This window comes from Podarcis muralis, chromosome 6 (assembly GCF_964188315.1).
Source record: "Podarcis muralis chromosome 6, rPodMur119.hap1.1, whole genome shotgun sequence".
Lineage (NCBI taxonomy): Eukaryota > Metazoa > Chordata > Lepidosauria > Squamata > Lacertidae > Podarcis > Podarcis muralis.
The window spans coordinates 49,327,799-49,339,656 of NC_135660.1; the positions used below are offsets into that span (position 1 = coordinate 49,327,799).

The 11,858-nt window shown below is 37.9% G+C and overlaps 1 protein-coding gene across 38 annotated transcripts in view; it reads left to right on the top strand.

Moving 5' to 3' along the window:
* TCF7L2 (transcription factor 7 like 2) overlaps positions 1–11,647 on the top strand; it is a 201,906-nt gene extending 190,259 nt beyond the window's left edge. For 9 of the 38 annotated variants that reach the window (XM_028730231.2, XM_028730233.2, XM_028730235.2 and 6 more), the window contains 4 exons: positions 670–718; positions 1,248–1,298; positions 2,424–2,496; positions 9,433–11,647. In XM_028730231.2, coding sequence (XP_028586064.1) covers positions 670–718; positions 1,248–1,298; positions 2,424–2,496; positions 9,433–9,871 — 612 coding nt within the window. In that variant the 3' untranslated portion in view covers positions 9,872–11,647. Of the gene's footprint in view, positions 1–669; positions 719–1,247; positions 1,299–2,423; positions 2,497–2,748; positions 3,212–4,005; positions 4,032–9,432 lie in introns of those variants that run through there. The other 29 variants (XM_028730259.2, XM_077930237.1, XM_028730262.2 and 26 more) reach the window with 12 other exon arrangements.
* Positions 11,648–11,858: the final 211 nt, after the last annotated feature.

The following is an 11,858-nucleotide window of genomic DNA, read 5'->3' on the forward strand; positions in this document are numbered from 1 at the left end:
GGGTGGTTTACAAAATAAAATACAAGATAAAAACACAAGTAAATAATTAAAACAAGACTGTTGACAGGAAAAGGTTTCCTGCTGAATGCAAGTTTGCAATCCATTTTTAACTTTATTTGTTTGTGAGATTTTGTCAGACATTGTAGAGCATATTTTGGGTACAATATTTTCCCAGCCATCCCCAGTCCCATTTGTTCTGACTGGATGAAGAGCAAAAGTATGTAATGGTAATTTATGTAACACAAACAGAGTCTTGATTGCTGGCCAGCTTTGGATTCTTTATGGGAAGTGTTGACATTAAATGCTCTGACACGATTTTATCCAATAGTAGTCTATATCAGTAGTCTTCAGCGCTTCAGATCCAAGCCCCACCTTTAACCCAAACACGCATTTGGCAAATGATTTATTTTATCATACATTTATGTGCTGCTCTTTGTACACGGTGTAAGTTATACTCTTAGGAGTTCTGAAGTGTCGCTATGACTAGAATGAAATGTTAAGTAGAAAGTGGGCAATTTGAGCTGCTGAAAAGCGTTGTGTTGCCACACACATTGAAATGTTTTCAAATATGTACAATTCTAGCAAGCTTTGCAGAACATTCCTTTCCTCTTGCCTCTTTTTCAAAGTAGGTTCTGTAACAACCCTTTCATGTATTTGTGTTTCATTCAGGGCAAAAAGAAGAAAAGGAAAAGGGACAAACAGCCAGGAGAGACCAATGGTAAGTAAAATGGAATGTTTTACGTATTCCGTAGTGGAACAATGAAGGCCATAAGTTACTAATACTGTGCATAAGAAGAAAGTTTGAAATCTCCCAACCTTCTTGCCACAGGGCCATTACTACATCCAGCTTTTTCCTGTTGGATTTTAAGTACAGTTAAATTCTTATTGCTCGCCTTTTAAAACTAGTAGCCATGTAAATGCATGAATAGCATATTATAATGGTAGTTATGTTTGTCCTTAATAACTGCAGAGCTACTCACTGTAGAGCCATAGTTTGTTAATGCCTGTGCCATTATTACCAAAGGTGTGTGTGAGAGAGAGTTTGGTATTAATCTGGGCTGTTTCTGTGTGAACTGATGCATGCCTTTACAGTGGTAAATTGCAGCCATTTTTTTTAAATTAAGGAGGTTTGCCATTCTTTCTAGAAAATTAGAAATACTGCATAGGCAATCTCATAGTCAATTTTGGAAAAGCCCTGATTAATTTTTTTCTTTGAAGCCTTTGTATAATTTGTTCTTTTTTTTCAGAACACAGCGAATGTTTCCTAAATCCTTGCCTTTCACTTCCTCCGATTACAGGTGCTAATGTCATTTTCAGCCATTTAAAATAGTTTGTAAATTGCTCTTTTTTTTATCCTGCCATTTTAGATTTTATTAACATTTAAACACTGACATTAAAAATAAATTTATCATTCACACGTTTGTAGCGTATATATATGTGCTATGGTTAGTTTTTTTCTTTGTTTCTGATTTGTTATTCATTACAGTTGCTATTAAACAGTAATGCAGTAAAAATAACTCATTTGTACTAACTGTGCAAATTGAATATGCAGTATTTCTTTAAAGAGACTGATATAAAAAGCTTAATAATGAACCTCCTTAATCTAATGGCATTTTATGCGGCACCCACTAAGTCTTCTCATGCCTGCATGCAATATATATATCTGTATAGAGATATATATATAGACATATGCCTTTCTACTCAAACATATTCATTGCTATTCACCTGCTTTACCTGCATACCACTTGCTTCCATGCTTCTGATCATTTTATTTCTGGCTGAAACTAACATATCCATTTTGCTATCTGCTTATTCTGAGCCATTTCTTTTTTTCTTTTTTAAATTATTTTTTAAAAAATACAAATTGAATGTTTATTCCCAAAGCTGCATTATCCCCCCCCCCCAAGAAGAAAGCATGTTAGCTATTTCTATACTAAGTTCCTTGTCTTCCCCCCTACACACCATTTTTCCCTATAAAAAGAAGTATTTCTATATCAAAAGAGAAGTCCACCAAATAGTGTTCTTCACAAACCCGCTGCATTTCTTGGGGGCTTGTGCAGAAACAGTAGATGGGTTGTGCCTCCAATGCCTCTTGAATCAATTGCAATTTTTCCTATTATTATTATTATTATTATTATTATTATTATTATACAGTCCTTTCCAAAGGGATACTGCAGCTTTAATTGCAACAGCTAATTTCAAAAGTTTGATAGATGTGACAATCACTATTTAAAGAAAATAAAACAATCAAAAGTTGATATTTTGCAGTTAATAATGAGGTCATTGATTTTATTTCCTTTTATTTTTATTTATTTTTCTTATTTTTATTTTTTATTTTTTTATTCTCCTTTTTTTTCTCTCTCTCTCTTTCTCTCTCTCTTTCTTTCTCTTTTCCTGCTCGCTTCTTTCTTGACCTCATTCAGACCTGAGCGCTCCTAAGAAATGCCGAGCGCGCTTTGGCCTTGATCAACAGAATAACTGGTGCGGCCCCTGCAGGTGTGTATAGTCTCCCCCCCCAACCCCGACTTGCTATGGCTGGTTTTGCAGCTGGTTTATTTGGTACTTCCCCCTTCCCCTCCCTCTCCTCCTGCTTTGTTGCTTTGTAGCTCTGTGTTGTGATCTAGAAGACACAAGGGAGTGGGACGCTGCCGTGAATGATCATCTCTTTCTGTTTAAAGGATTTCGCTCTCTTCTGCCGCCCCCCCCCTTCATTTTTGTTTCCTCCACCCACCTGCACACTGCCGCTAGCTGGAAAATTCCCACTGTAAGACAGCATCAGCCTAGGCTTGCACACACAATCCCACCCTCCTCTCTGGAAAGTTCCATACCATATATATCTATCTCTATCTATCTATATATATATATAGATATAGATATATAACATTGCTAAACATCCTTTGATACCACAGTGCAGAGTTCAGCAGAGAAGACACAGGTCTAAGTGAAGAGAATGCACAGCAGGCTTAGGCATTGTAAGTGTGAGTCGCCTTGTGGAGATCCACTTTCTTTCTTGCCCTTTGGTCTGCGAGATTGCCAAATGAACTGGGAGAAATGTTAGCTGTAGCTAAGATTTCGCATCCAACTGAGCTCTATCCACCATTGTGTTGTATTTTTTTGTGTTTACCTTGTGCTAACAGATGCAAATACTCCAAAGAAGTGTCGGGCATTGTTCGGGCTTGACCGACAGAGTTTATGGTGCAAACCGTGCAGGTATACTACCCATTAGGCCTTTGGGAACTAAAAGCATTCTGTCATCCTAGTATTAAATGTGTGGTTTATTTTTAACCCCTCCCCTTCCACTTCTCGCCTTCCTTGCTTCTACGACATCGATTGCTAATCAATTTTTGATCTTCAGAATTCTTTGCTAATTCAGTGCAAATTTCTTTTCCTTCTTGACCAATAACCTCTCTTTTGGTAGTAGAACTGGGAGTTGGTACACACATCCCCAAGATGCAGAAACTAACATTTTCTTGGTCAAACAAGTGTGTTAAGTGGACATCCGTACAAGTGTCTATGTGTATGCTCTCAGTCTCCAAAGGATATTTGCAGCACTGGTATTTGCACTGTGATGAAAGAGGATACAAATTAGAATTTCTGCTTGGATCTAAGCTAATAATATATTGGGAGTCTATATAACAAATTCTTCTGTATATTTTTGAATCAATCTTGTGTGCTTATGAAAGCTCAACTAAAATTCATATTAGGCACATTCATAAGGTGCCTGGCAAAAAAATATTTGCAGTAGTCCATTTGTCTCTGGCTTGTTAAGTTGACATTTGCTTGGCAAGTTGTTTTGGGATTTTAATCAAATTACAGGACATTGTTCTGCATTGTTCAGCTTAATGGCACCGAAGACCAAAACATTTGAAACAACCCATGTTCTACTGCAGGATAAATTCAGTGTGCACTTGTTTCTTGGTGAAGGGAAGCAAACTATCTCTTGTTGCATTCTTTTTTCCCCTTAATATGGTTAAATTTGTTATTTCTCTGTTCTGATCCAAGCAGTCTTTGAATTTGGAATATTATGATGGTAGGTATCTCAGTCCAACACACACTCTTTTCTGTATGTAGTGCTCCCCCTCCTCACCTTTCCCTCTGATTCACACCCATACCATGTGCTTCATTCTGTTTTTTTAGACAATAGAGCAGTTATTCATATTATATGCATGCCAATTCTGTTAGTTTTGTGATTCCGAGCTATACACATGGATTGAAAATGTACTGTACATCTAATTGTTAGATAAAGTTCATGCATTGTCCTTTAAGGACGGCATTCCACCTGAACGCTGTAACTTCCCATCAGATGCATGCGTAAGCACTGTGATTGTGTGACAGAAGCAGCAAAATAGCACAGGTCATTGTCAATGCAGATTATTGAATACCTTTTGAAAATTACACGTTCAAGAAACATTGGAACAGCCAGATAACAACTTTAGCTTTGAAAAAATGAGATAACTCATTAAGAGAGCGAAATTCCTCTTAACACTACTAAGCTTATCTGGCAATTATTCTAGTACATAGAGACATAGGCGGCCATTTTTATATTTGTCAAAACTAGAATGCTGATGGAAGGTAGAAATTCTGCTCTAAATCCCTTATCAGTAAAGGGACTATTTTGAACTGAGATAGAGGCCAGCAATGTTGGCTCCACACGTCTGGTCACTGCAACATAAGCAAAGGCATCCCTAGCCATCTATCTTGCAGAATATACAGTAATAAATACTTTGTCAAAGGCGTCGTTTGGGGCACCTCAGGTGCTCACTGCCATATTCACCTGTGACTTGGTTTATGCACGGGTCTGAAATTCTCTTTGCCCTGGGAGGAAAATGAGATTAAAGACCGTCTTTGTATGTGTCTTGGTTTGGTCTAAGTGGCCAAGGTGCCTAATTGTGCATGGGAAGGAGGTTGGGATCAAGGGAGCCCGATAGGATGTCTTACGAGGATCAGATTTGGCTCTAGATGCCTGTCTCCAGCATCTACCTCTTTTATTACCTTTTTACTGCAGCCAGTATTTTATTGCTTTAAAACTACATTTAACTATTTTCAAGTCATATTTAAAGAGGATCTGCTACATGATCTGTAGTATTTTCAGTCAAATGATTGTTGAATTGTGTGTGGGGAGAAACAAACTCTTTTCTCTAATACAAAATAGCATTTTCAGCTTAACTTTCAGTTTAGTTCTAAAAGCTTTGCAGTAGGATCTTTAAAATGTCATTCTTGAAGCTACAGAGCATGCATATTAACACTGCAAAATTTTTTAAAAACAGTTACAATAAACTTTAACTTGAAACTCTGTAGGTCATCACTTTCTCTCTTTCTCTCCCTCACTCTTTCTACTTGACTCCAGTGTTTTGTTTTTCTGGGGATAGATGATACATTGCAGAGTTCAGTGAAGGAGCAAATAGTGGACGTGATTGGGTGCGGGCATCCCACAAACCCAAGATAGTTTTTGATTTCTGATAGCAAACTCTACTGAGAGTAAAATGAGGACAGTTGGGACAATATTAGTATTAATTAGTACTTAATATTCCAAATATGCATTAGCCTGTGAGAATACGTAAGTATCATGGCCCACACTTCATGTGTGTATCATACCTAGGTCAGTACTGTCTAGAACATAGAGTTAAATACTTTAAAGGTCAGTTAAATTAGGTATAATGCTTTTAGATAGATATTTGGTTTTCTATAGATGTTACCAGTGCCATCATAACTAGCTGAACAATAAAGTGCTTTTGGGTTTCAATTCCAGTATTTGCTTCATGGTATGCCATCTACACTATATTAAAGCATATATGTATGAGACATTTACCACTGGGCTCAGGGACACCTTAATTATTCAATTAATTGATCTAAACATGCTTTGGAGCTAAAAAAAATTGCCCATAATCCACTAGGTCTAAAGTGCAAAAAGAGAGAGTGAGAGAGAGAGCTTTGCATGTTCCATGACTTATTAGTGCTGTGTTTATATTTCACAGTTCTGTGGCTGCTCCGTGTAAGGACAAAAACTTTTGTTGAGTGCTGAATTAAAAAGTTTTAAGATTATTATTTTTAAAAAATCAAGTTCCTGGACCTTATGGTCAGGAAAATCACTGCCAACATTTTGAATTCCCAAATGTTGACCAGAGAAGGAAAATACATTTATGGCTTGCGTAGCACTTTGTCCCTTGCCATAACTCACAAAATAAATTGTTCAGGATAAGGAAACAGGTCTGTATTTATTAGTTGTTATAGAATTCAGCTTTTCTCAGCACTGAATTTTATTTTTTTTACATACTACCCTGGCCTTAGTACTTGTTTTCTACAAGCCTCATGCTGATGACCTACTGTTTACTCAGCTATAAATCTATACCTGATGCAACACTAAACACACACGTCCTAAGAAACATCAGTTTCTCTTGTCCTTTATATAAAACTGATTTGCCTGAACCGTACGAGACTGATTCTGATTTTGAAGTGATTTCTGTAAATGAACAGCAGCAAACAGTAACAACCGAAACGCCACTTTCAGTAATGACGCTACATTTTGCCATCACATGTTCTGGGTTTTCTTGGCCCGATGCTGTAGGGAAACCCTTTAGTTGTAAAGAAGAGTGGGTGTCAGGGAGGTGGAGGAAACTGAATTTGGGCACTGATCCCAATCCTATTAGGGACAAGACTGGTAATGCAGACATGTATAGTTCTCTTCAGCACCTCAGAACAAGAACCCATCTTGAAGCTTGTTGGCTTCTTTATGGGCTTACCATTGCAGGCTATGTCTGTAATGACCAAATCCTTGAGCAAGGAGGTGCATCTGTGAAGTTGAGTTTGGTGGGAGGGGTTAGCATCTAGAGATCCTATCCATTGATCCATGAAGTGTATGCATGCACACACATGCTCCTCTACCCTCTGTCCTGCATGGCCTGCCAGAGCCTCCCACTGCTTCCCACCAACAGCATGGCGACTGATTCAGAAGGTCCCCATGGCATTGACAGGTAGAGCTCTGTGTGCTATTTGGAAAACGCTGACCTGTAAGGCAAGATAATAGTACCTTGCATGCCGATGTGGAACATAAAATGGGATCTCCTAAATATTAGCACCACTCTGTTAATATAATCTTGCTTATTTCCCATGGGTTGGTAAAAAAAATATATGCTGCTTTGAACTGTTGATATGGTAACATTGCCTCCTTTCTGCCTGAAGGGACTAATTAAAGAGTAAGACATAAAGAACATGAAATAGTTCAGGCCAGTGGACTACATCAATTTCTTGCTAATAGATTTCCAGTTTTTATTACTTGAGGTAGGAGGCTTCTAGCAAGGTTCTGTTTAGAGCCCACCAATTACTCTTTTTTATCTTTTAACTTGCCTTAATAAAGCATGGTTTGCTGTTGCTTGCCATCTTGCACTTTCTCTTTCCTTTTATTTTCTGCTCTGTGCTTTGTTGCTTTAATTCATAAGGTTTTACATGCATGGCTGTCTTAGTTTCTAGCATGTATTGATCAGCAGGCTAATGTGGTTAAAATTCTCCACTGCCCTAACAATTGACTTTGCTGTGTGGAACTTTGGGCAGAACCTTAATCTCATTTTTTTGGGGGGGGGGGGAGTTCTTAATCTGTTCTGTTCCAGAAACCTTTAGGAATTGACAAGAGCAAGTTGCTTGGGTTTCCTAGCTAATCCTTTCTAAAATGTGACCCATTCTATTTATTTATTTATTATAAAAATATTTATATACCACTAAATCCTAAGAGCATATCAAAGCAGTTTACAACATTAAAATGATTTTTTAAAAACCATACCATAAAAGGTTAAAAACAATTCAAAGGGGGGAGGGGAATAAGAGCTAAATTTGGAAGCTGCCTTATACAATTTGCTCCATTTTGACCAGTATTGTTTACACTGCCTGGCAGCAGCTTCCAGACAGAGGTCTCTCCTAGTCCTACCTGGAGATACCAGGGATTGAACCTGGGACCTCATAGAATAAAGTGCATTAAAGGTGCAGTGACAGAGCATCAGTGAAGTGAAATGGAGACTGTGACATGAGACTAATGCTGGGTGGAATGCCCTCTGAAGTGGACATGGTCCACTCTCTTGGATTTGAAAGTGTTAACTCTCAGATTACAGATGACTGGGCAATAGTGTTACTTTACTGGACTTTTATAATTACACCAGTGGAAAATTGTGCCAGCTGACCTTTATAATTCTACATATGGGTCAGCTTGGAATCAATCACTTAAGCCCTGACACCTGATGTTGGTCAGTTTCAACATAGGGTCAACTGGCCACATACGATTACTTGCCTCTCAGCCTCAGCTGAGAGTCTCATGCTAACAGACATGAACTTCAGTTGAGAAAGGTGCCTTGTATAACTCCAACACGAGTGCTTTGGGCAAAAAAGAAAAAGATCAAAACGTCGTGTTTGCTGTGACCGGTTTTTAGAATCCGTTTGCCCTGTGGGAATCTGCTCCAGAGGACGCATTCATTGTACGCCTAATATTTTTGTTCTGCCACTAGACGTGTCTTCTGAATATTAGGCAGTAGGTGCAATGCATAGATGTCGTTCTTTATGTAAGTTGGATAAGCCAGGGTGCATAGTGGCCTGATTTAATAGCATTGATAATTTTTGTGAAATTCTTAACCATTTTCTGATTGTTTCTCTTTACAATGATACCTGTTGTTGCTTTGATTGTGCACTCCACGCCTAACCGAGATTTAAGTTTTCTTTTGAAGTTCTTTTAATTTTTATAAATTAAAGTAGAAGCCAAACAATTCCTTCTCCCACCCCACCCTTTACGAAATAAAATAAAATACATGAATGTGTGATAATCCACAACCTGCAGGTTATACAACCAGTTATTCTTGTTAATTTGGACGGTATTTCTGTTCATCTTCCTTTTCCTTCATTTCCCACTTTTATTCTTCCTGTTACTCTTTCCTCTTTTTTGTGTCTGTGTGACGTTGATTTTTTTTTGTTTGTTCTTGTTTTCACACGGTGTGGTTCTAAACAGAAACAAGCAGGAGTGGTAGATCCTCGGCTACAGTTGGTCGCAAAGGTGGGGTTTCTTCCAAGGCAGGCAGGGAGATATTCCAGAAGCGAGACTCCAGAGTCAGTCTTTCAGAATGCTTGATGCCAACTGAGAGGAAGTATCTGCCATATTTTGGTTTGTAGGGGAACGAGAATGTAAACAGCTAAGAATGAATTCACTTGGTGCTAAAAGAACATAAAACTGATGGCTTTTAAAATAAATAAATGGGACAAAGAGCAAATTCCGCTAGTTAGCAGAAAGACGGATTCCTTAATCGTTGTCCAGAGGTAGCCAGCACCATTATATAATTGGGTACAGCTAAACAGAGCCCGGCATAGTTGGTTGATGGCTCTTTGCTTTAGGGTTATTATTTTCCCCTCCAAATAGCATCTTTGCCCTTCATTCACAGATTACTCTCTCCCTATTTCTAGGAGAAAAAAAAAGTGCGTTCGCTACATACAAGGTGAAGGCAGCTGCGTCAGCCCACCCTCTTCAGATGGAAGCCTACTAGACTCTCCACCGTCTTCTCCCAACATGCTAGCCTCCCCCACAAGAGACTCAAAACCACAGACTGAACAAACCCAACCTCTCTCGCTCACATTGAAACCCGACCCACTCTCACACCTCTCGATGATGCCGCCCCCGCCGTCCTCCATAGCCCTGACTGAAAGCTCCACTAGCAAATCCAGCGGTCTGCCTGCTAGTAATTGTCAGAACGGGGCACTGGACCATCAGTCTGCCACTTTACCGCAGTCCGCGCCGTCCTCCTCTTCGCTAGCGCAACCCTCGACATCCTCCTTGCATTCCCATAATTCTTTGGCTGGGACACAGCCTCAGCCACTGTCACTCGTCACCAAGTCTTTAGAATAGCTTTAGCCTCTTGTAGCCGTTTTTAAATTTTATTTCATTTCTTTTTGTGTCAAGATTTCTCCCCTCCCCCCTTCTTTTTCCGTTTATATATTTTTTAAAAATTTGTGCCATATGGCTGGCTACATTAGTTGATGTGTATCGAGTTCATTGGTCAATATTTGACCCATCCTTATTTCAATTTTTTTTCCTTTTTAAATATGTAGATGGAGAAAAAAAAAGCCTCATGATTCTGCCAAAATTTTTATCAACAGCTGTTTAAAGTCTTTGTAGCGTTTAAAATATATATATATAAATATATATATACATAACTGTTATGTAGTTCCAATAGCTTAGTTTCAAAGACTGATTTTAAAAATGAAAAAAAGAAGCAATTTTGAAGCAGCCCTTGCCGAAGGCGTTGGTTCTTTATTATTTGTATTAAATACGAGCTTGCGAACCAATCATTTTACATCTGGTTTTTAAAACTTTTTAAGGGCACAATGAATGCAGTGCCGCTATTTTCCCCCCGTTTTTTTTTCCCTTTGTGTGATATAACTTTCCTTGTGATGTTACTTGTTATTGTTTAAATGTACAGAAACAAAGGGTTAAAATGTGTTAATATACCTTGTTCCATGGTGTTGTTCTTTTTTGGGGGAGGGAACGCTACTCAACAATTAAAAAGTATCACAACGCTATTGGACCAGTAGTATTTATTGCTTTAGAGATTGCTTGTTGTATCTGTATGTTTGTCCATTTTTTAAAAGAAATGCTTTCCTTTCTTTTTTTCCCTTGAAACATTGTGTAAAGGTCTTCTTTTCCCCCCTTAGTGTAAGCAACATATATATAACAACTCATTTGTACAAGGTTTTTAAGTTTATATATAAATGTGTATATATATATTTTTGTTGGCTTCTTTTTTTTATTTTGTTTTAAATTCTTCCTTTTTTCTGTCACACAGTTGCCACCAAATGGACATTTGCAGATGGATCAATAGTGTTAAAAAAAAAAAAAAAGCTTTAAAAGCCATTACATGAAATAAGACTTGAAAATTTAGCACGGGACTTTTTATCAGTGCTGTTGGAAAAACAGCAGAGTTTCCCATTCAGAACTGCAGATGACTTCCCCTGCCACTTGTAGGCTGTGAGCAAAAAATTTTATGTGCCAAAATTCTCAGTGATTTTCTCCTTTCCCAACAATTTTTATGCTGTATTTTTTTTTGTTCATCCTGTTTTGCTGTGATGTTACATAGGTAGATATGTATGTAGTTTTTAATGTCACCTATTACAGACGTGTTTGGTAGCAGATTGTCCAGAAAGCATTTTAAAATGAAGAGGTATAAACCCTAAAGGGCCAAATTCTGTATATTAGATTATTCATAAAATGAAAAATCAGACTGCCACTTTTATGTACACTTACTACATACAGGTAGGTAGCAAACTTTAAAAAAAAAACCTAGGCATGTTGATGTTGCAAATTTTTTAAAAGAAGATAAATGCTGTATAAAGCTGAAAAAAAATGTTCATCTGTTCATCCAGTGCCATTGTAGTTGACATGAAGCGATTGTAAAACTGTCTCCAGTTTTCTTCTCTGGTTTATTAAGATGCTAACTATGACATTTTTTGTGAATCCTTTGAATGTTTCCTAACAGTTGTGATGTTACTGTTCCGTTTTATTGCTCTTATTCCGATTTTTCATTTCTAATGGTTTGGAAGCCATTTTTGTAATGAATAAATGTCCATGCTGTACAGTATCTGTAGCATGCAGTTCTGGATTAATAAAAGCAACTTAGTACGTGCAGATGGACTTGCAGCTCATTTACCTAGAGGTTTTATTTAACCCCCAGCACCTCCGCCAAGAAAGCTTTTGACAGGATGTGTTTTTATCTGTTTCAGGAAAAGCAGCTTTAAAAAATGCTGAATAAACCAACATAGAGGTTGGGCAGGTTGCTAAGTATTTTGTGACTGCCTAGGCCTGAGGTTATTTTATAATGTTTCAGATCAGAGGAGCA